A 24,755-nucleotide genomic window follows, 5' to 3' on the forward strand; every position below is an offset into this window, starting at 1 on the left:
AAATGTGTAATATCAATAGTTATTCAGGGGCCTTACATCTTGTAATGCTTAAGTAATTTTAACTTATAGGCAGGTTGCAAATTCTATTATTCCTAATATTAATACATAATACATACTATAATACATTACTATACTATCTGTAACTACAAAAACATTGTAATTACTGAAATGACCAAACATGGACATGCACTTTGACCTTGAGTGTTACTGACCAGAGAAGTTTTTATTGCATGAATTAAGGTGATTTAGACCTTTCAGTCTCCAATTGAGTGTCCCAGATTTCAGCCTGAACTGTCCCACATTAAGAAAGTCATATAATCAGAGACGATTTGGCACAAGGAACACTTTTATATTTGCCATTTCTTCTCCAAGTGTGATATTTGCATTCTCTTTTCTGATATGATTAGAAAACACCTTGGGGATTTCAGAAAGGTATTGGCTTTCGATATAATGTATTGGCTTCATATCGTAATATATTGCTGAAGTGCCAATTGCAGAAATTGTCCCACATTACTCTAATTCACCCTATCATGTCTCTTGTATGTCTAATCCAGACAGTGGATGAGGAAGACTACAACAGCAGATTCGCTCCCTGTGTCAACACAGCTCATTTCTAGATAAACAGGGGCCTGCTCAGCTACATTGCAGCCACAGAGCTGAAGACCCGCTGAAAGAACACAGCTACCTTCCGCCTGAACGCACTAATAGCATGTAGGCTCCTCTCTGCCACTGAGCATCAAACTCTGCAGCAGGCAGGCCCAGTGGAGCGAAAGGAAAGACAGGAGGATGAGGAAGATGAGGAGGCTCTATGTCCGAGACCTGCTGCAACAGACACAATAACACAGCGAGTACAGCACAAATCATATTGCTATTCAGACAGAAAGAGCAGATTTTCTGAGAGTACGTATCCCCGTGTGCCTGCCGGAGGGGTACATACAGTATTATGAGAAGAATTTGAGTTGACACAAGTCACAGTCGCTCCATCGCCGGTGTGGAGGAGGAAGGGGAGGAGGAGGGGAGATGAATTATTCAACCAGCCACCGCTGCTCGGCTCTGACATCTTGTTGTGTCTTATGTGGAGGTGATATGAGGCGAGCCAGCAACAACAAGCAGCACCTCCTCACAAGGCGGCCGTCACATGACAGCCCCAGGATAGAGCATCCAAGGAACCTCGATTTTCCCGAGGACAGGGCATCATTTCAGAGAGCAGCAGTAGAATAATAGCTCCCTCTCAAAATGACAGCCATCGCTGCGGCAAACCATCACAGATTGCTGGTCTACCACTCCCCACACACAGGATGAAATGACAGCCCTGCCCCGCTGATAGCGAGGCATCTCAGCCTGAGTAGGTGTTCCTTCTGGCTTAGCCCGGCTTTGATGTTATTATACCATAGCAGAGCAATATTCAGCTCTGAGATTCACTACCTGCTGCTGGTGTGATCTCTTAAAGCTCAGTATTTGTGAAGCTGAGAAAATGGAAGGCTGGAAAAAATAAGAAAAAGGAATGTTTGATCTATTCTGCAACACATTTCTCCCGTCAAGCAAAAATTCAATTATTCAAGAGCAAATGTAGGACATGAGTATTATCAAAACAGAGCCAGAGACGGTCCCTCTTCTTCTCAGCTGGAGAATTACATTTCACTAATGTAAAGAAACAGAGGGAATTAAGAGTGTTTTCTGCCGTCTTTCTCTGCTGTTTCGAGCAGTGAGTAATCAAAATTGTTTACCCTTAAAATAGGATTATTGTCTCGCGGCTGCTGGGATTTTGCAGCCTGTTCTACCTCGGCGTACAAATAACTGTTTACCAAGAAGGAAATATAATGCATTGATGTATCAGAAGGCATGAAAAAAAAAAAAAGATCAAGTCATGTCTTGTGGTGTAACTTAGTCGTTTATTTTAATTCCACAAATTTTTCAAAAAAATTACAAAATACTCAAATGGAGAGAACACAGGACTCACAATTTTTCTTATTATTTCTACTTTTTGTTTACATTGTGTCATCCCATGGCGACTACTCATATATACAATAAGCTTCAAGATACCAGTATATATATAAATCTTAGCAGTCAGAATTTACATTCTGCTATTGCCGCTTTGAAACAAGAAGCTAAACCATTGACAACACTTAACATCAAAGGTTTTGGAGACACAAAAAGAGGGAGTAAAAGGCAAGGGAATCGTCAGGAAACGAGGCAAAGGATGATGAGGAGTATGTCAGAAGAGAAACAGGAATTGGTGAAGATGGCAAGACAGAGTGACAGGTTCTTGTCAGGGCTTGAAAGACTTTTTGGATTTTTAAAAAGGGGGCATGAGTTTGATGACGTTTGCAAGCATTAAAATGTAAATTATAGTGCTCTGAGGGACGATATGGTCACTTTTAAATGCAAGTACAGTTTCTTCATTTGGTTGAAAGAAAAGAAAAATAATAGCCACAGTTTTCTAAATGTCCATGATGGTCAAACAGTCTTAGTGCATGGAACAAATGCAGAACTTGTGTCATGGCTGCAGCAAAAAAAAAACAAACAAACTTGGGCTCATGTGCACTGGTAAGACAGGTCAACAATACTTGTAACAGTCAGTGGCACACACAGGCACACCACTCCTGAGGCCCAGGAGGACGCGTGTATCCTTAAGGAACCGAGGCATACGCAAAATTGTGAGGAAAACACACAAACATCCACACGCAATCATGGACCCTCCACCTCCTGGTCGTCACGTGTCGGCAGGCCCCCTCTAGTGTCACAGTGAACATTATTACAGCCTAGTTGGAGGATGACTCAGTCGGATATGAGCCCTGCGACAAACACGGATGACTGGACCAGGTGAAGAAAGGGGACACCTCAAATCATCTGACACCGACTCACAACCTTTCACACATTAAAACAATCCTAAAGTCCTGTTAGGTTTCAGTTACAGTGAACAATGTTAAAATTTAGGTCCCAATAATGAGCGTTTAAAAGAACCCGAAGCAAAGATTTTACTCAGTTCAGCCAAATATGCTTCAGGTGTCAATTTTAAAAAAAATCAGAATAAAAACCATTCCCTTTAAAAAACAAAAGTAATAAAGTGTTTGTTACTGCATTTTGTCAACTTAAATACTGATTTTAAGTAAAAGGATAAAACCAATCAATTGGAGCTCAAGGACTCTCTTTCAGTGCAAACTTTTTCTTTTTCTTTTTAATCCATGGCTTCAGTGTGCACTCAACAAAAGCCTCAGTGACTACTGTGTCGCCTCTTCAACATTAACTCAACATGTTGAGTTTACACATTCTGACAACCTGATGCGTGTCAATGGTGTGTGATGAATGGATGTGGGTGTGACAGGTTTATGGTTTACATAGTGTATGTGGGACTAAATCTAACACAGTGATGTCAGAGGAACGTCACAACTGAACCGCAACTCTCTCAGAAACTGCTCATATAATGCCATGGTGCTCCCCTCTGAAACAAGGGATAATGCTTCAAAAACAATTGGAGGTTGAAACGACTTGGTTTGGAGTCCACACCTAGTAATAATAATAATTATAATAATAATTATATGTTTATATATACTATTTACAGACTCAAAAACGCCATGCTGTAGCTTTTCTTAAAATTATGAAAAACCTCCAACAATGTATTAAAATAAATGTTGAATTTAAGATAGCACTTGTTATTTTTCCATAAATGGCCTGACCGGTCTTGTCTTTTTTTTTGTTGTTGTTGATAAGCACAGTGTCTTGTTCTAGCACCTACAAAAAAACGTCAGGGAAGCTTGTCATGCAGGAGTCTTGAGGACGTTGTCACTACTGGCTATATACCAAAGAAAGTCAATGTCTTGAAAAATAATAATAATAATAAAAAAAAGTCCTTGACAGGAAAAAAAACCCCAATATTGAAGAATTCTTCTCAGACGATCCACTTGGCCTTTTCCGTTCTTCAAAACTGAATGTGTTCAGAGGACCCAGGAGAGCCTCTGCAAGATCGCTCTGTAACAACTTCCCATGTCCTGCACCTGTTAGTCACTGCCTCCCTTGGCTGGTTACAGCTGCTTGTCACTCTCTTTCTTCAGCCGGCTGAAACACAAACAACATCATATATTAATATTTGGCAAATCCAAGACAGATGCACTGTGTATCTAATTGATTTTCCTTAGTCTACTTTCTGTTGACTATGGTCTGACCTATAGTAGTCCTCCTGGCCAGGCAGTGGTCCTCCGTGCACGTGATGGTGCCCGTGGAGCCACTGCTGCTCCATGGCCAGCCTCTGGAGCTCAGCTGACTGGGCATGCATGGCCTGCAGCTGGTGGGCTGCGGACATGGGCGGTGGCAGGCCTCCTGGTAGGTCCCGAGGGTATGGAGTACCTGGATGGGGCACAAACCAAAGATTTGATCAGGCACTCTGGTAGAGCTCAGATTGATAGATTGGATGTGATATTACTCTTAATGAGAGTTGACATTGGCCGAGAGCCTACCGAAGACTGGGTGGCGCAGCATCTCGTGTTCATGCGGTGGCTGGCCAAGGAGAGGGTTGGGGATGGCGCCGGGCGGGTAGGGGAAGCGGGCCAGGTGAGGTCCAGCTGCCAGGGGATCTACTGCCAGTGGATGGGCCCCAGACCCTGGAGGACACACAAGACATTCACCACCACCTTCTGGGCGTCAGAGTCTTAGGTTCAGGGTACACTCATTTCAAGATTGTGTATCACAGAAAGTGCATGCTACAGGCATTAGTGGTACATGGTTCAATACAACATCTCAAGGTTGACTAAAAGAGTGCAGGGACTACTTTACTGCATTTATCCTCAGTACAGCATCTGCTAGCTCTATCACAAACTTAATGAGGATAAAACATGCTTTTATCCAAGCTCATATTTCAGTGCTGTAGACTACTGCAGAAAGTGTAGGCTAGGAGGTAGAGTTTCAATCTATGTATGGTAAATAATTTTAATCTAGAAAAGATGGAAGTCATGAATTCAAAGTCTCTTTTTCTCACTCTTCACTGTGATGAAACAAGTATTATAATTGAGTGTAATTACAGATCACTTGATTCTGTACTACCTCTTAAAATGTTAATTTTCATTTGCTTCTGAGTTATTTACTGCTCATTACGTAACTTGCTCAACAAATTATTTGACTGTAATACTTGTTCATGAATGTCTACTTTCCATTCTACTATCCCTGCTTTTCAATGGTTCTTCAAATAAATTTCTCTACAAATAACATTGTTTGAAAACTACATCCTGTAAGTGCAGATACATTGTTTCTGATAGGCAACATTATCTCAACTACCTTCTATTAAAAATGTGGCCCTTGTATTAGTTTTAGTTGTATCCAAAGTCTTTAATACGGTAAATCACAATATTGTTATTAGAAACATTTTAGATCTGGACTTCAGGATGTTCTTATCACTTGCTATCAGTTAAAATTAACAGATCAATTTGTATCCAAAAATTGCTGCATCTTGAATAGGTAACAATTAATCTGGGGAGTGCCCCAGGGTTCTAATCTTGGTCCTCTCCTGTTTTTTAAAAATATTTTAATGATTAAAGCCATGAATTAAATTAAAATCTTCTGTGCTGATGACAGATCTCCCTTTCCATCTCATAATGTATAATTATATAACATTTCACAATAACACCAATAAAACACAATAAAACACTAAGCTAGAATATGCATGCATCTATTTACACATTTTATAAGAATATTTACATACAAAAGATCAATGTACAATTATAAACATGCAGAATATGTCTGTAAAAGTCTATGTAAAATATATAAGTATTGATAAATTTGAGTTAGATTCATCCTTCTTCCCATTTATAAATTAAAAATTAAATAATCACAATATATCACTTATTAGAAATATAGAAAAACTACTCTCATAAAATGAGACACTGGTACATTTTGGTTCATTTAACTGTTTGTCAAATTATGAGTTATTAACAGCATTAAGTTTCCACAAAATTGATATAATTTAATTATGCCAATGCAACCTTTCAAATGTACCATAATGTAAAAGTTTATAATGTGTAATTTGTGACAGTGGTGACAGTAGTGTGAATACGAGCAGGGCTTTCTTTTACCTTGGTGAAGAGGATCTTGCTGGTGGAGGTGGAGATGGGAGTGAATATGTGAGTGCTGGTGGTGGTGCGGCGTAACATTGAACATCTGTAGACGGGCGATGGGGTCATTGGCTACTGTGGCCATCCTCTCGGCATGGAGTCTCTCTGCAGCCAACCGCTCTGGGTAGCTCATTTCTGGCCTCAGCTGGGGCCCAGCAAGTGCCAGCCGCTCGCGCTCTAATGGGTTCAGGCCTGGATGGAAGGAGGCAAAAGGGTGAGGGCCGGCCATGGGGGGCAACGTGATGGCCCCATGCCGGGCAAAGTGCTCCATGGGGTTTGTGGAAGGGTGGAGTGTGTCCATCTCTGGAGGCTTAACCTCAAAACCGGGTTTCATTCTTTCTCTCAGCTCCCTCTCACGAATCTCCCTCTCACGCATCTCCCGCTCTCGCAGCTCGCGCTCCCGTATTGCCGGGTCAGCATTGTACAGGCCGGGCATATGATAGGCCAGCAGCGGGTCTGCAGGATTGAGGGACACAAAGAAGGGGTGGTTTCGATTGGTGGGGGACATGACATGGGGCCGGGCGTACTCGCTGAGGGTGCGCAGGGCAGGGGTGTCGGGCCCGATGTATGGAGGCACAGCTGCAATCGTGGTGGGAGGGCCGTCAAAGGGTGGACGCATGTGAGCGGGACCGGCCATCTGAGGTTCGCCCATTCTGCTCTCGTGAGAGGAACTGGAGGCTTTCTGTGGGGGGGGGGGGGGATACCACATTTAGTACGATTTAAAAGAAAACATTTATTAACTGCAAAACAAAAGGGAGGCAAAACGAAACACTCACCGCAGCTCGCTCTGCTTCCTTTTCTCGTTCCCGCTCTCGTTCTCGCTCTTTTTCCCTCTCCCTCTCTCTCTCCTTCTCTTCCCTCACTTTCTGTTCTGCTTCTCTCTTGGCTTTCTCCACAGCTTCTTCTCGTTTCTTGGCCAGCTTAGACGAAGCCAGAGGCGTGAAGTAGAAATCTGTCCTAGCACATGAGTTGTAACCCCGGTCCAGGTGCTTGTAGAACCTGTGGTCACGGTAGAGAAAAAAAACCCATAACACATTTAGTTAACATATTCCACATTTACACAGAAAAGCTGAATGTTTAATTCATTAATGAACACTTGTTACAGACAGTATAGAATAGAGCCATGATATTCCTTCTTGATATTTCATGTTGAATGGCAAGATAATGTCCCATTAGATGAAAGATGGCTTGTATTAGCTTACACTACTCTATTATTCAAAAGGAAACAAACTCCCTTGGCACTAATTTTTGCTGCTGTGCGTATGAGTATGTATTAAAATCCTCATTGCTATTCATTGGCAGTCTGAGAGCCACTTAAGCACAAGGCAACTACACATACTCATATTCAGATGCCTCAGTTCACTCGCATCTCACTGTAATTAATCTCCCTGCTCTCCATCCACGATAATTCCTAGCCATCAGCCAGTCAGAGCTCAAGGCTAATTGTGGCCTTGGATGCCAGTTTTGCTGAGGACATTTGATTTGTTGCGTACATGAAAGCCTTAAAACCTGAAAGCAGAGACTCTTTGTTGTTGAATGTGTTTGAGAGCTGATCAGCATCCCAACACAAGACAGTAAGCAGCTCAATATACTACTGATAAATAACAGCTTGTGCATGTCTATGTTTATATATGATTTTGTCTTTTACAGATAGTTTTTGGGTAGAAATCATTGTTAGTAGACATACCGTGCTGACTGGCTGGCATGGCTGGGCGTGTTGACGACAGTAGGTTCGGGGGAGGGACTTCTCTGTGGAGGTGGGGGGCTCTCTGGCTCTTCTGTCTCATCCAGAGGCTCCTCTTTGATGTGGACAGGCGGGAGCACCGGGCCCGGGCCGGCACACGTGACTGAGGCAGGGAGTGGCATGGAGATGGAGGAGGATGGAGCGGAGGAAGATGGAGGCTGTAAGCCTGGCATAGAGTTTGATGAAGATGGGGGAGGGCCAGTTGGAGGTAGAACTGTGTTGAAAGGATGAGATGAGAATGGTGGCTGTGGTGGCCCGTTGGGGTGTGATGCTGCTGCCGAAGGTGGCAGAGGTGGAGCTGGAGGAGGCTGGTGGCTGGCTGATGTTGGGAGGCTTTGGGACTGGGTGAGAACTGGAGGCTGGGCTGGGGGAGGCTGAAGCTGCTGCCCTTGAGGCATGAGCTGGAGGGGAGGTGGGTGCGCTGATGGAGGATGGTGGTTTGATAAAGAGCTGAGGGGCTTGAGGGCAGGAGGTGGAGGCAGGTTTGAAGGCATCTGAGGGAATGGAGGTGCTGACACGTGGGGTGGGTGTTTGTGGGACTGTGGGTTCGGTATCTGAAGGATAGGTGTGGTTGGTGGGGGCTTGATGTGAGGCATGGACATCGGGGCTGGGGGCAGGGGCTGCTCTCTGGGAGGTTGGCCTCCACTCTGAGAAGATGACTGAGACTGAGAAGGAGGCGTATGTGGCCTCTGCTGTGATTGGCCAGAGATTGGCGGTGGCGGGACCTGAGACTGACCCACAGGGAAGCCCTGAGGGGGCATGGAGTGAGGATGAGGCATGTGTGAGGGGCCCGGCTGCAGTGGATGTGGCATGGGAGGCATGGGCCCGTGATGTGAGCTGGGTAATGACTGAGGTGGGACTGGAGGACCAGGAGGTGGTGCCTGAGTCAGAGGTGAATGAGGAGAGGGAAGCCTTTGAGGGTGGAGGGCTGCTCCTGACTGGATAAGAGCCATCGGGCTTGCCTGGGGCAGAGGCTGGGGAGGTAGAGAGGTGGAGGCCGCTGTGGGGGAGACCTGTGGGGGCAGTGAGGGGGCTGAGGTTGTAGGCGGAGGAGGTGCTGAGGAGGCGGCTGAGGTGCCTGGCTGACACTGGATGACTGGAGGGTGCTGGCTCTGCAGCAGCTGCTGCTGCTGGGCAGAGGAGTCTGAGTCGCTCTCATTGTCACGGGGGCTGGGGATGCTTGGGGAGGAGCTTCGGTTGTCCTGGTCAATGTCTTTAGGATCGCTACTGAGCTCCTCGTTGATGCTGCGCCCATCAGAGCTCTCGCCCTCTCCCTCCCCTTCGCCTTCGCATTCTGAGGGCGAGTCTGGCCGACTCAGCTCCTGAGGGACAGAAAAGAGAGAAGCATGAGCATCATAAACACCAAGTCTATGCATTCCATTGTAACACATACGGATAAGCAAAACAAAGACCACAGACTCACTTGTGTCTTGGACTTTTTGGCGCTGGCCCTCTCGGGCTCTTCTGTGTCTGAAGCTCCTTTCTCTCGCTGCCGTTTGGCACTCTTCATAGGTGACGGAGCCTCCTCTTTAATCTTCTGTAGAGCCAAAGCAGCAGAGCCATTAGTTTACATTTCACAGAGATACGTGTGTAGAAAAACAACTTTCGAGAAGTTAAAGCTGTATTTACCTTGCTGGGCTTCTTCATGGAGTCCGTCTTGCTGTCAGTGCTGTCAGTACTTGCCGCACTGGGTGAGGTACGTCCGCTGGAGCGCAAATCCTCGTTGGTAGGCGAGGCTCGGCCATCGGGACTGGCTGTCTGCTTCTTACGACCACTACGTAGCGTCGACATCTGTTAACAGCAAACGTCAATATGAATCACGACCAATATCAGGGCTTCATATTATTGGGATGGAGGAAATTCTGAATCTAACTTCTTCAAATACTTTTATAATACGAAATGTATAAAACAATGCATGTGAAAGCTGGCACTGTGCTACTTGTCTAGAGATGATAAGCTTATCGCATTTGTAGTCTGGCTCTGCATTGCTCCAGGGATATCTCTGAGGCTATGGTTCCTGAAGGTGAAAATAGAGGGATAGATAGGGAGACGAGTGTGTACGCACCGAGCCTCGGTTCCGTCGGGTCCTCATGCTATGCTTCCCGCTGAGTCCATCCTCTTCCTCTTTGACAGGTTTGAACATAAATGGCGGTGGGTCCACAGGCTTCTCAATGGGGGGCAGCTCACCGTACTTCTTGAAGTGAATGCGGCAGTCTGTGCACAGCAAGATGTTCTCGCGGCCCCCGTGGTGCCAGTCCTTGGAGGCTGAGGAAAGCCATTTACAGTTGTGAAATAACACACTTTCACAGGTAGTATGAAGTACAAACACAGAAATGATATCACAACTACAGCAATACTGCAGAATATAGAAAACGTCCTTAACTAACTTTGTAGGTCAACATCTAATGGGGATAAATGTTATTCTTTCATGCAGGAGCTGAATCAAAGATAGCATGTCACTCTGTCTTCCTCTACATTCTGTATTAAATTCTCAGTAATGCAGTAATAAGGTCTGTATGGGTTAACACTAAAAGCCAAAGTTATTAGCCACCCTTGTTGTGATGGTGGTAATGTAAGTGTGATCAGATGGTAGGCTGGCACTGGGAGCCAGCTGGGGGGGAAAGAGGGGAAGGATAATGAGGTGGAGAGAGTGAACGAGCTGTGGGCTCATGTCTGATTTGATCAAATTAGTCCTGACATCCTCTGATGCCCATCTGTCACACAGCGCTGTGTTGTGCGGGCTCACACTGATCCCAATCAGGACAGGAATAGCCAAGCAAGTCCATATGACGAGAATGAGTGTCTGTATATGAAACACAGCATCTTACTGGTAGTGAAACAGTGGCGGCAAGCGTAGCCCTTCAACTCCTGTTCGCTGTCTTCACTGTCAAAGTCATCTTCACTGGCTGAGCTGAGGTCCACTGGAAGAGAGGAAGAAAAAAAACAAAACACTTCACATCATCGCTCTAACACCAGAATATATCAGGTTCCCTCTGTCCTCTCCGACTGCCTTTGAAGGGGTCAAATATACGTACAGAACTCGCTGGAGGGGGGACGTGAGGGAGTGTTGACAGGAGTCGAAGCAGTTCGTGTCTTGATGCGGCGGAAGACGGGTTGGCGGCGGTGTCTGCGGTGGGCTCGACAACTGGCTGCCTCGGGGGTCTTCTTCCAATAGTAGTAGAAGGTAATTAACTCTCCCTGAAAGGAAACACAAAATGAATGCTGTTAAAACAAGCAAACATATCACAAGAAGACAAACAATCTATTTGCGATGAGGAGGCGGCGTCACTATCGACTGCAAAGAGGTGACTGAATTAAAAGGAATTAAGGTTTATTTGCAAAAGTTATTGAAAAATTGGGAAAATGGTCAGAGTGAAATATCTGCAGTTAGGCTGAATAAAATACATTAGCAGTGAGCACAGTATTTCACAGTGAAAGGCCATGGAGTGGGTCACTCCATGCCAGGATTTGTAGCTGGCTGGGCATGTTTGTGCTGCGGCCCTGTCTGTCCCAGGATTAGGCGAGGAGGCTGACTGAATGCAGGGATATTAGGATCAGTGCATTGGTGGCTGCCTGGGTGGCAGGAGCTTGAATGGGAACAAAAGAACATGTCAGGCAGAGCTTTGGCGCTACAAATAGGGAGTGAAATGGCTCCTCGCCCCTTCACTGGAAGAGTCAATTGAACTTTAATCAAACATTCGGAGGGGCGTGCTTGCCAGCGACGAGGCGGATAAATCCAGTGTACAAAAGGCCGCCAGGAAATCAATACCCAACTGAAACATTAACACATGCAATCATGGATCAGAAAGCACTTTGCTGAGGCAGCCTGTGCATATTAACTGCAGCTTTCCGGCCACACTCATAATACACAAGCCTTGAAAATTGGCGACAGGAGTCAGGGACAATTATGTAGTTTCCTGTGGAGCTTTGCCTTTTCTCCCTCGCCATGAACACTCACTTGTTAGTGGTCCTCCACCAGCTCTATAAGAAATTCATGAAGGTGTGGTGTGATTGTTGGGTGAGCAGTAAGTCACCTGTAATCTTTAAAGCCCAGAGGGCACCCATCTACTGTCTAAGGTCTGTTAAACTGCTGTTCAACAAAGCTCCCAGAGTTTAATGGCTATTGATTGTTTTTTTTCTCCACTTCAGCTGAGAAACTTGACAATTAGTCAGCGCATTGCTCTCTAAAATGCATTAACAGCTTTTCAGCAACAGCTTAGCATTTTTTTTAATCAAAACGTACCAAAACAAACAATGGCAGGAAGTGATTTGATGAAAATAGCGGACATTTTTAAACGGCTATAAAAAGCTTCTCACTCAACTCTATTTCAGCCTCAAGAGAAACATAACATCTTAGCAAAGCTGGCCATTTCAAAGTATAATAGACTGGTATTAATCAAAACATAAAGGTAACTGCAGCTTTAATTTCTTATTTCTTATCTTATGAAATGCAAGACTACTTGAGGCTAGTTGATTTCTTGTTGTTTGCTGTGAGAAAACGCAGGTCAGGGATAGGGCAGCGGTTGCTCCTTATCGCTTCGAGAAGTTGTGAGAGTATTTGGCATAAAATAACTTTCTCAATCGCTGCTTTGATTGGCAGAAAACGCTCGACTCAGTGGGCTTAGGCTAGTTTAATAAGATCTCCCTTCATGTGGCTCTTAGGGGAAATTCATGTCTACCAATGCCTGTAGGACTCCATCTTATCAGGCAAAGCAGTGCTGGGAACACTTACTGAGAGTGTCTGAGCTCAATGAAACCTTCTCACATTTCAGGGTAAATTAAGGTGCTGTGCTGTGTTATGGCAAAGCCATTGCTGCAGCGTAAAACTGTCCCAAGCTCCAGAGCTTGGGCTAACTTTTTCAGACCTCAATAGTTTTGCAGATGAGCACATCTGGAGTAGTGGAATGGATACCACATGCTGGAGCTCAGCAAGGACAAATCAGTAAGACTCTTTAAAATACAAAAAACAGTTGGGCAAAGAAGGAAAGATTTCACTTTTACTTATGGACCATTTACAATCCTTTAAATAACCCTGAAAACCTTTTTTCTGTCTCTGCTCATGACAAGAACAGAGCAGCCAATGATTTTTATATCATCATATCAGTTAAAAGCTCTGGCATGTTGCCATGTGTTTGTATGTCTACTTCAGGTAACTGAACTTTCTAGTCTTTTCCTGTGCGCCTCCCTCTTCAGTCTGGCCAGCCAGTTGGGAAGGCGAGGGCGCAGGTGCTGACTGAGGGAAGGCAGGCGTCCTGATGTGAAATCTAATTGAAATGTGCAGATCAAAAGTGTCGAGTGGTGCCGAGCGCTGGCTTTGCTCTGTGCTTAATGACTGTTCTCAGCAGTGCCTCTCTGCCTCCTCGCTGCAGGCTGACAACTACACGGCTTCAACAACAGCTTGGCAGACACAGGGAAAGGTCACCCTGCCTCTCCATCACTTACACTGTGTCAAGTACCATTGCATTAGGCAGGGGCTAATGAAAACATTAACTTGGGCTTTTGAATGGGAATTAACAGGTGCACTGATGAGCTGGTGCAGCTGCAACAAAAGAAGAGCAAATTTAGAGTGAATTTATTAAGTTGAAAAGTTATTTCTGATAAAGACTCCAAGAAAAAAAAGTGCTATGAGCCTCCATGAAAAATAAATACTGCAAAAGACAAAATCCTTTTTGTAATGTTTGGTAAAGATTATGCCTTTACAAACACCAATTTTGAATAGTCATGTTGACAAAAGGAAAGATAGATGTCTGTAAGACTTTCAAAGAGGAGAAGAGTTATATATGATGTCTGTGAGAGCAGTGAAGTCGTAGATGAACATGGCATTCCTGTGGTTGAGAGGCGCTTCGTGCTCTGAATTAGCATCAAAGGGAGACTGACAGATTACCTTTCCTGACCCGCCTGCACGTCAAATTTGGTTCCTCTGAAGCCGCATACGTCCGATCTCTCGCACTGACTGTGTACTTTTCTCTATCAAAGTCACTTTGTCATGCTGCCATATACCCACGGCATCGCTTCAACTTCCATTACCTTCTGTTTCTTCTCCACGACTGGATGTTTAGCCAGAAAAATTTGCGTGCACTCATTGAGGCTTCTGAGTAAAGTTGCCATTTCTTCATAAAATGAAGACGCCAGCATTACGGAAATAATTTGCAAAAAACCTGCATCTAAGACAGTTCGCTGGGATATGGGTACTTAAAAAAATGGAAATACTTGAAATAGAATTCTAGATTGGCCCTGGCCTCCGCACCATAATTTTCCCCAGTCCACTAAATCACTGCAGAGCGGTACAGAGTGTGCTGCCGCTCCGCAGAACATGAGATAGTGACAACATAAGCTCGGTATTATGAGGCCTTTTAGAATGCTTCCATCTGCAGGAGCTTTCTGGCCGGTGGATTATCCGACAAGGAAAGGGCTTACCCTCCTATCACGACACTAGGGACTTCCATTTCAGTTATTGCCACTTAAAATGGTCTTCTACATACAAATATATGTGTGAAATGGATGTGGAGCTCAAGATTATGTACAACAACGTTTCCTTTACATTGAACCATGGCTAAGAAGTGAAATTACACTTCTGTGGTGATGAATTTTTGACAGTAAATATATTGTAATTGACATGACTAAGTAAAATAATTTGTATTAAGTTAAGCATTTGGGGTATTTATATCAATTCATTCAAATAACATTTTATTTGCAATGTTATCTTGGTGTTCTTTGAGGTCAAGTACAGTTAACACATTTCCTAAAACTTTGTTTTAAAGTATAAGACAACAAGTGCTAAAAGTGTGCGGTCAATCTCTGAATACTAGAAAATAAAGTATTTAATATCCACAACATAATTTCTGATTTGGTCATGGTGTTAAATAGTTTAATTCCATCTCATGTTCCTGTTTGTAAGTATTAGATTCGATGAGGTTTACCATGAAGCCACAGTACACTACAGTATAACTGCTGTCTGAGAGTGCAGGTTGAGGCTGAGTGGGAGTACAGGATCCTCCACTGGGCTCGGTGGTCCTGTGTGCGCGGGCAGGGCTGAGGGCGAGGGCTAAACTCATGTATTTACACCCTCATCCCCTCTCAGGCCCAGGCCTGAACAGATGGTTTCTGTTTTTCCTGGCAGATTTGTGACAGAGCCACAAAAGGCCCCTGCTTTGACATGAAGCCAAACGGTTAAGGCCGTTACTGGCAAGAGCAGGGGAAGGAGGAGAGAACAGGGGAGAGCTGAGGAGGGGGAGGGCCAAGTGTGGAGGAGAGCTGAGAGGGAGGAATAAAGAGCCAGCAGAGGATAACAATGGACAATCAGTGTTGAATCCAACCACAGCCCTTCCTAAAAAAAAAAAAAAAAAAAAATCTCTTGGTAAATAAAAATCTCTGCTAAAAACTTAAGGCAGTTTAGCCACAGCTGAGAGCGCAGAGAGCGAGTGATTTCTGGGTTCTGGTGGCTGATAGTGAGCTGTGTAAACATCCATTAGTGCAGCCTGAACCTGTGCTCCTCCTGTTTCTACCACAATCTGCAGCCGGAGGAGGGAGGATTGCTTCCTGATTCATTTAGGTGAGGTGAAGGGGGACATATTTCTCTGAGCTAAATCAAACCAGGGTTTAATTATGTATGTGCTTGACCCCTGGACTTCATATTCTTCATTGCCTGTGACAGGTTGTACAGTGTATCCTATCATCCTCACACTGACTCTTAACTGTATGGAGTAACTTTTGTAAAAGCTTATGTGGTTAAAAGCAGGTCAGATGTGTATCTGTGGTGCCTACAGGGCCATTTAATATGTTCTGAGGTTACTATGTTCTAATATTTCAGTTCCCAAGGCATTTGTCAACTAATATGTAGATAAGTTAAGTTTGCTGCAGGAGCTGATTTTGGATTAATAAAATAATTCCTGATAAATTAACATTACTACAATAATATATGAAAATATGCCTGCAATTGACAACCTGCCAAGTGGATACAAGTTAAAATAAATTTTAAAATTTTAAATATTATGGCGGTGTTCTCTTAAGACTGAGTTTTATAAAATTGTTTTAAGGTCTAAAGCTTTTTCTCCTTACTTCTGAAAAGTGGTAGTTTGACATAAAAATGAATTTAGCTTTTTAATTAATCTTGTATTGGAGAAGCTACACAATTCAACCTTGTGAAGTTTTTCTTAAATAAAATCCAGAGGTCAAATATTCAAGGTATCAGCCACATGTACTGCATGTAGTTGATTCCAAAATAGACCTACAGCATTGATGCCTCGAAGCCCAACGGCAGACGACAGCGTCTGAATAGTCAAAGGACCTTGGCTGGTGGAGCAGGGTGCATGTGAAAGGCGGTTAAATAGACAGCCGTTCCCTGCTGCGCAGAGCCTTTCTGCCGGAGAATGACTGAATAAGCTCTGCTTTCACAGGTCAGGGATGCACATGCTGAAGAATCAGCACTTGTGTTTTTCCTGCTGTAAGCGCTTTTGCCAGTGAAAGCAGATAGGATGGCAACAGTGCCTTTTTGCTGGAGGGTCGATCCTGCGTGTTCTGCTGATAAGCTAGTCCCCCCCAAAAACCACAACATGAAGCCTACCAAAGAACTCAATTACACAGGGAGCTCTGGCTCTCTGTGCTCCATCTATTAGGCTGAAAGAAAGATTTTGCCTACACTCAGCCCCGCTAAATTGCCTGTGGTCTGCTAAAAGAACATCAATACATACTGGTTGAGCTTCCATCACCCGACAGCGATTCCACTGCCTAAACAAGTTATATCATTTACCAAACACGGTAGCTGTTCTGTCACACACTGACAGCTGCTGCCAACTGGACCAGGCCTCCGTAGTTTGTAGCTGGTTTAATTAGTGTTTCAACCAAAGTATTTATAATCACTCATCCCCAAGGTTCTGGCTGCTGAGCTAAGGACATGGCAATGAATTCAATTTGACGTTTGTACAGATTGTACCGGGGCAAACATCTGCTGTGAGGTTGTGTTGAGAACACTGTTCTCCTGTTGTAAATGACAGGGCCTGGGGGGGCAGAGTGCTCTCTTTTCTCCGAGAGAACGAGGATGCTGTGAGAACGGCTCAGAATATCACCTCCTGGTTGATCTGAGTGCCGGCAAAAAACAAGACGTACCGCTCAGGTCACCTATGCCCTCATGTTCTGAAAATTATGACATGCTCTGCACTGTAAATGTCACCTGCCACGATCACATGACAACAATGGACACAAAAATATTAGAGGCTGTTCTAGCGAGACAGAAGTATAACTGAGTCTGTAATGTCAACAAACTCACTGACTTCAGTATTAAATTATATTTTTCAAATTATCGCACAGCTATTTGCCATCTGAGGACACTTGTTTGACTTGTAGCTTCACCTGTGTTAGCTTTTCTAACAGAGTGCCACTGCACCTTTCTGTCTTTTTCACCTTCATGCCAAAATAAAAGAGGACACAGCAGCATAAAAACGCCTCAACGAATCAGTTTAACATTTTACTCTTGTTTTTGCTGTCCAGTAAGTTTACACGCCTTGTAGCTCATGTTTTGCTGTGCTGACTGTGTTACTAAAATATAAATAAACTTGCTTTTAAATTTTTTATATCTACATTTTCTCCACGATTTGTTCCAAAGTAACACTAAAATCCAATTAGTCAGCTATGTCACTGATAATGTTAGTTCTGTGCCAATATATGTACTTAAATATTTAAAAGTGGAGCAAAGCAGAGCAGTCACCAGAAAATAAACAACAGGAAGCAGAAATGGAGCCTTAAGGAGGGAAAAACTGATGAACACACACACACACACACACACACACACACACACACACACGGTTTTTGTTCAATGCTTGTAAATTGTTGAACATTGCTTCATTGATTTTATTAGATTATGGCTGCTGAGTCGTATTGTGAAACATTTTTATGATCTATAAATATATAATACGCAGATATGTGAATATAAAGTATATAAATTACTTATGTCTGAGCGTTAAATAAATACATTTCTTGTATTTTCATGCAATTTATAATCGCTCTCATAAAACACAGAGACAGGAATTGTACTGCGTACAGTTTCAGACATGAGTTAATGATGCATATTTTACTTTGTGCTACAGCACAGTGAAAGGAACGAGCCTTCTCCCTAAAACACCAGATGTGTTGATATGTTCTTATTTGCACATTAGTATCTTAGGTTAACTGTTTGGACACAGTTCTGTATGGAAATAAGTCGAAGCTTAAACGTCCTAATTTGATCTAATTTTCAACTGTCAATTTCTCAGTTCAGCTGTACAGCAAACAGAGCTGTAGCTGATCCAAATCTGTTCAGCAAATACTGTCTGTTGATATCCTCTAAAACCAGATTTTTATGAAAACCCCTCCAGAGAAAATATTAGGCGTGGAGTTATCTGTGATCTGCCATTTCAGCATATTTAGTTGTTTAAACATTGGAAGCAGCGAGCTCATGTTCCATGACGTCCTCTCTGGAGTGAAGGAAATGGTGGCAGCAAAGCCAGTTGCAGACGGTCAGACGACACACCCACTTCCCCCTCTGGGCCTTTATGTGACTTTATATAAAGCATTCCTGAGTGCTAGTCAGGCCTGGTGTGTTTACACAGCGCTGGGTGCTTACCCTTGGCACTGGCTGTTCGAGCCGTGCTGGCGCTTCAGGGGCAGCGCTGCTAATAGGGGCTAGCGGGAGGAACAGTGAGAGGCAGACACACTGTACTGGACCTCTAGAGCCCTGGATATCAGCCCAAGGGCTTTATGCTCTGCAGTATGGCTCAGCAACAGTGGTCCGACCAGAGCTCAGGGCAGGACATGTTGCAGGGAACACCCGTAGTTGTGCCACATGTTTCTTTTTTGATGGCAAGGCATGCAAGTGGAATAACAGAAATATATGTAATGCGATTTTGATACGGTGGGAAAATCAGTCGTTTCCCAGACCTAAAATATATCTCCAGATATTGTTGTGCTCATGTTCCAGAGATAGGATTTGGGAATGAGCAGGTAGAAAATAAATAGAGCCTTCCTCGGGGTATTGACTGGCACTCGCTCAGTCTTACAGCACAAAAGCAAGTTCAATCATAAGCAAAGAGTTTTTTTTTCCCATGCGACAACCCAGGCTTTTCAGTGTCTATATTGAGCTAACGCCCCACCTTCTTACCCTTCTCCTCCAGTCGCTGTTAACCCTCCCCTCGAGCTCCCATTCATTTTCTCCTCTTTTCATATGTTTAAAGGGCAGTTTATTTTCCATTTGCAGGGGGAAAATTAATCTTTCTCTGCTCTGTGGTGGCGGCAGGCCTAGATCCTGGAGGAGGTCTATTACCTCTCCTGCCAAGTAGACTCCCCCTCCAGGTTGAACTGCATTAATACCTCCTTTATAGCCAATCAACTGGACCAGTCATATATTTCAAAAACCAGTAAAAATAATTGAAGAAACCTCTGTGAGGAAACTGTATTCATACACTTTAATCTCTTATTCAAGAGGTTCAAATTGGTTTTGAGGACTGAAAAATGTAGCACAAAGGAGGTGACACTCAAGAGTTGTTGAGTAAAAACATTACATGATATGTAGGTGTGTTACAGACGCAGGGCTGACACATCTTCGGCTCACGGCAGACAAGGAAATGAAGCAGCGAGAAGTATGACAAACACCTTTGATTTCCCTTTGATGTCTGTGTCAGCAGGAGCAGCCTCGCAGAAACAGCAAGGTCTGCACTGCTTTATGAATCAAAATGCATATCTAAGAATAATTTAACAGCCAAGTCAAAGGTGTGGAGGACTTTGAAGCAACATGTAAATGTACAACATGTTCCATTTATTGCCAGTTACAGCCACGAAAAAAAAAAATCTACTATTCCTCAAACTCTTAGATTCAGTTGAGGAAGAGACTGTAGTAAAAATGTAAAAGAGGAACAGTGAAAAGTCTGCGTGTTGGCCGTTTTGTTTTCAATATAATGATGACATTTCATAAGTTAACCGTTGTTAATCATTGCTAGGTCTGGATTTGACCCATTTGTACCGTAAAACAGGTCACACAGTTATTCAGTGATGATTAACACATCGAAGCGTGCACACAATCACCCACACCTTCTGCCAGCGCACATAAATAACACAATAACAAGAGTTCCTTAAAGCTCGACAGATGTTGACTCACTTTGTCTCCATCAATCAATCTTTGTCAGGGACTGGAAAACCATTAAACCGTCAAGAAATAACAATTATAACGCAAGAACGACAAAACGCTGAGCTAGTCCTCAAAATACTTAAAAGCTAAATAATCTGTGTTCCAGATGTAAACAAAAAGGGTGTCTGTCATATTCAAAGCACAGGTTTCATCTTTCAATAGAAAGTCTGAAACTTAGAGCAACTAAATCAAAGTTAAATTTATATTTTTGATGCTGTTAATGGTTTGTTTGCATCACTAACGTTTGTCAACATTGGAGTAAAAAAAATGCTTTTATTTTCAGCTATGATCAGTTGAGAAAGAAACATAAAAAAGATGATTTTACATCTTTAACTCCGACTCTTTATTTGTGAATATATCTCTAATTTATATGATCAAAAATTATTGATGGGGCCTTTAAATTAAGTTATTGTGATCTCAGCTGTGCTTCATAACTGTAGGATTCAACTTAAATATGCCTCTATCACATACTTCATACTATTTTGTTTTCCTCTAAAAACACAACTGATTTGATATGTTATTGTGCCTTTTAATCCTTGCAGAAGCTGTTATGCTGCACTTTGGAGTTAACTACTCTGAAAGTTGGTGTAACAAAAAAAAAATACATCTCAAGTGCTGCTATAAAACACAAACATCAGCAGATATCAGCATGCCTGCCTCTCAGACCTGAGATATGCTATAACCACAGTGGCTCACATCACATCTGCACAACTTGTTTACTACTTGCTAACAGTGGGTGCTAATTCATGTTCAGTGTGTCACTTTGAAGGTTTATGTGGCTGCCTGTAAAGTGCATTTAGTCTTTTCTCTTCTCAGGTATAACAAGTGTTTTTTCAGCAAGCCTGAAGGGAGATCTGATAATACTGCAGCACAGTTGTTGGCCGGCAGCACTTACTTCTTATCAATAAGGCCTCTGGTTAAAAACCAGCCATGCTCAAAATATCACACTGAAACCGTACTGCTCGAGCTTTCCGTTAGTTACAAGCAAACCACATGCTCATGATTTTATATACGTTTTGGTACTGCAAAACAAATGACACGCACACACGCACACACACACAGAAAAAAGTTCAACAGTATAGAGAAAAATAAACCATCTTACCGTTTCTTTGTTGGGCAGCAGCTCTTTCCGGATCCTGAAGAAGTTTTTGCCAAACTGTCTCAACCCTTTAATGAAGCGCTTCTGCAATTTTTCACAGAGGAAGAGAGAGAGAGAGAGAAAAAAAAGACCAGTTAGTATCTCAGAAGTCAGCTAAACTGCGACCGCATAAAGTAACTGGCTAGCACCATGACAAAAAACATTGTTTTCATTTCACTAGTCTGTGGTTGGTGAGGTTTGATGTGTATCTAGAACCCAAAACTCCGGAGCAAACACAGCCATGTCAGGGCAAAAAACGAGAGAGGAAATGACAAGTAAGGTACGGAGAGACGCTGAGATTAAGCTGGTCTTTTCATGTGGAGGGAAAACACAGTCAGACAAACAACAAATCTAAAATAATAAAAAAAAAAACAAACACCACAAAGCCACAGATGAACGTCTTATTAATCACACAAGTGGAAAAGTTCAAAGTCAAAACCTAAACTTGAGAGTTGAAAACCAAGAAAATGCCTCACTGTGCACCGCTGACAGTTTCCTTTTTTGTCTGCACAATTTGGCATTTACAAAAGCATACAACGTGTCAAAACGTAAAATCGACAAATACACCCTGACAAGAGTGAAACGAGATCGACAGCACAGTGACAGAAATTGCTACTTCATCGGATTTAATCATGACATGGAAACATCTCACCTCAATGAGCACAGAAACGAATAAATACTAAAAAAAGCTCAACAACCTACATATATTTCTTCTCCTTTAAGAGCCACAGACTGCGAGCCATAAAAAGCTGAGGCTGAAAACATTCATAACCAGCGAAGCAGACAACCAACAGATTTACTTTCTTGTTCCAGAGGCGAGCCCCGTTCCTCAGTGATCTCAGCCAACCGTTTCCACCAAGTAACTCCAGCAAAAAGCAGGGAAAAGTCCTCAGGGAGCACGGCACAAATCTCTAAGTCCAGCCACAGGTAAAGGAAAAATTAGGGGGCAAATCCACAGTGTCTCCAACGGTACATCGCTTTTTTTTTCTTCTTTTTTTTTACAAGCAAGAAATAGCTTGTCACTCTCTGCTCTTCCACTACAAAGGGGAAGGCTTTACATGTGATCTTTCTGCAAGGGAGCCTCTGGTTCGCAGCAGGCTGGAAAACCCGGAGTGGAGTCCTGCGCTTCATGTTTGCTCTCATTTCAGCCTCGATCCGCTACGTGCAGGCTTCATGTCACTACCCCCACACAGGAAAACCCAGGCCACCGCTTGTTATTGAGAACTAAACCAAAGCTGCCTGTTTCCTTCAGAGGAGACTACAGCAATCTCTGCATTCAGAGCTTGTGGGTGAACACGCACACAAGAGGCACAAACTCAACTAGCTGCCAGCTGAGAAGGGAGGCAGGCTGATACAATTTGTGTGGAGAAAGGTCTTGGACATGGTGGAAGGGAGACAAGTGAGAAGGAAAACCAGACATGGAGTCTCTCCTGTGTGTCAGGAGTTCATTTTCCATGCCATGTACAGTGCGTTACGTAACCACAGATTGTTTACATACCCAGCTTTGGTGGGGAACAAAGGCCAAATTTACAAAGTAACACAGCCAGCTGCAAAACACAACTGTCTTTTAGGAGAAAAAATTACAGGCCAGAAAGCGAGACCTATCTCAACAACAGGGACGAATGACTGTGTTTAACTCCATTACGCAAACAAACTCAAAAGTCTCAAGTTTTAGAGTTTAACTGTATAATTGTGAGGAACAAAATGTAAAAGTATAAGTTAAACCAGACTAAATAATCAAACATAAGAGGCCCGATTAAAGGCCAGAAAAAAAAAGTTGTGTTGTGCTGACAGCTGAACAAAAAGGCCTGTTGTAAGAGCGGCAGGAGACAGCAGTTCATTTGCATTAATCAGTGTGAAGGTGTAGCGCTTGATTAGCCAGTAGATGGAGCCGTCTCCAACACAAGTGCTCCCCCACATGTGACACCCATCACCAGCCACTCCAGGGGTTAAGAGCGGATTACCATTTGGACTGTCAGTCAAACTTTCACAGAGCTACATAAAACCAGTGGAACGCCACTGCAGAGATTCAGATGATCAACATTACACGGCTTGTTTGACAGGCGACGACAAAACCGGGTAAATATTCGACTGAAATATGAGGTTAAAAAATGCGTGGTGGGGAGGAAAATGAGCAGAAATGCCTGAAGTTGCACAAATATTTGAATAATCTTGAAGTAGAGTTAGTCTAAAAGGATGAGTTTGGATACATTTCCATGATTATTTAATGTCTGTTTAGCAGTGGTGAGGTGAGAGAGCTGTTTCATTACCTGAGACTGTGAACCTGCTATGACGAAAAATCAATTAGACCTGCCCATGCAGCCTGTGTGTCTGCCCTAATTATGTCACCTTAATTATGTTCCCCCAACTGTACTATTTACACAGTCTGTCCATCCGGCTCCAAAGAGAGCTATGTGCGTGCTCCCTCCCTCCCTCCTCCCTTCCGTTTTCTTTCTCTCGCTGGCTCCCTCCTCCCTCTCGGCATGTCGGCTCCAGTTTAAGGCTCTATTTCAGCTGCCTAGGCTCACTGCTCTCCAGCCCAGCTAATAAATCATCCGCCAATCTGCTCCCTGAATCGCTCTGCCCCTGCTCCGATTGCTCCAGCCCTCCGTTGCTAGGCAACACAGCGGCAGAGGAGGGGCTGAAAGAGCCAGAGAGCGAGCGAGCGAGAGAGGGAGAGGGAGAGGGAGAGGGAGAGAGAGGAGAGGGATGGTGGAGCGCTACCAAATGGCCATCCGCTGTGCAGAAACAACAGGCTTCTCTCTCTGAGTGTGTTCCAGAGAGCTGGCGCTTTTCACCCGCCCCAAGTTTCCCCTCTCCTTCCCTCAGAGCCTAACAGTGCACTATTGTGAGGCTGGAGAGGAGACAAATAAAAGGAGGAGGAGAATGAGAAAAAATGATTCAATAGGCCATTGTTGTGTGTGCGCACTTCCTGCTTGAGAGCTGATTGTTGGAAGTTGTTAAACTGGTTAAGATAATGCGGACATATGCACAAAGATGGTATCACGATGACAAACAGAGCGCAGGCTCCCTACACGGAACATAATTTTTGCTAAATGTCATTCCTTGAGAACACTGACGCAAGTCGAACCTTCAGAGTGTCCAACAGCAAAACAAAGCCACTTTCACTGAATATGGAGTCATTATACTTGACTTGTTGTTAAAAGCTGACCTTTCTGAGCCTGCTGTGTACAAACCCAAAGGGCCCGAGGATAATCAGTCAGCTATCCAAAACCGAAGAGGGGAAAAAACACTGCTGTCGGGTTATGAAATATCAGCTAGTAATAAGATTGGTCATGGTGTGCAGAGAGGAAATCACGACATGGTAGAAGAAGAAGGGGGAGATGGCAGTGACAGACAGTAGAGTACCCACATCCTCTTCACACTGAAACCATACTTAAAGATACAAATCTATGTTTAGATGTGAAGATGTTAGAGGAGTTTTACGTCAAATCCAGAAAAAGCATTTCAGTAGCTAAAAAAAAATTGCTTTGACAAATCTGAAGACCTGTTTTTATATTTTCCCAAAATATACATGACGATATTCTGCCAACCTCAAGCAGGCAAAGTAACATCCTGTGCTTCCTTTGGCTTGTACTGATACAAAAGGTGACAGGA

At 43.5% G+C, this 24,755-nt stretch overlaps 1 protein-coding gene across 8 annotated transcripts in view; it reads right to left on the bottom strand.

The window, feature by feature from the left end:
• Positions 1 to 1,872: 1,872 nt before the first annotated feature.
• Positions 1,873 to 24,755, bottom strand: part of rerea (arginine-glutamic acid dipeptide (RE) repeats a) — a 132,734-nt gene continuing 109,851 nt past the window's right edge. For 6 of the 8 annotated variants that reach the window (XM_067591997.1, XM_067591993.1, XM_067591995.1 and 3 more), the window contains 12 exons: positions 21,102 to 21,182; positions 10,881 to 11,043; positions 10,674 to 10,766; positions 9,911 to 10,110; positions 9,475 to 9,636; positions 9,269 to 9,382; positions 7,789 to 9,167; positions 6,878 to 7,100; positions 6,063 to 6,783; positions 4,455 to 4,628; positions 4,164 to 4,344; positions 1,873 to 4,056 (listed from right to left, as the gene is read on the bottom strand). In XM_067591997.1, coding sequence (XP_067448098.1) covers positions 4,023 to 4,056; positions 4,164 to 4,344; positions 4,455 to 4,628; positions 6,063 to 6,783; positions 6,878 to 7,100; positions 7,789 to 9,167; positions 9,269 to 9,382; positions 9,475 to 9,636; positions 9,911 to 10,110; positions 10,674 to 10,766; positions 10,881 to 11,043; positions 21,102 to 21,182 — 3,525 coding nt within the window. In that variant the 3' untranslated portion in view covers positions 1,873 to 4,022. The remainder of the gene's footprint in view (positions 4,057 to 4,163; positions 4,345 to 4,454; positions 4,629 to 6,062; positions 6,784 to 6,877; positions 7,101 to 7,788; positions 9,168 to 9,268; positions 9,383 to 9,474; positions 9,637 to 9,910; positions 10,111 to 10,673; positions 10,767 to 10,880; positions 11,044 to 21,101; positions 21,183 to 24,755) is intronic. The other 2 variants (XM_067591998.1, XM_067592000.1) reach the window with 1 other exon arrangement.

The sequence above is a fragment of the Thunnus thynnus genome, chromosome 6, assembly GCF_963924715.1.
Source record: "Thunnus thynnus chromosome 6, fThuThy2.1, whole genome shotgun sequence".
NCBI lineage: Eukaryota > Metazoa > Chordata > Actinopteri > Scombriformes > Scombridae > Thunnus > Thunnus thynnus.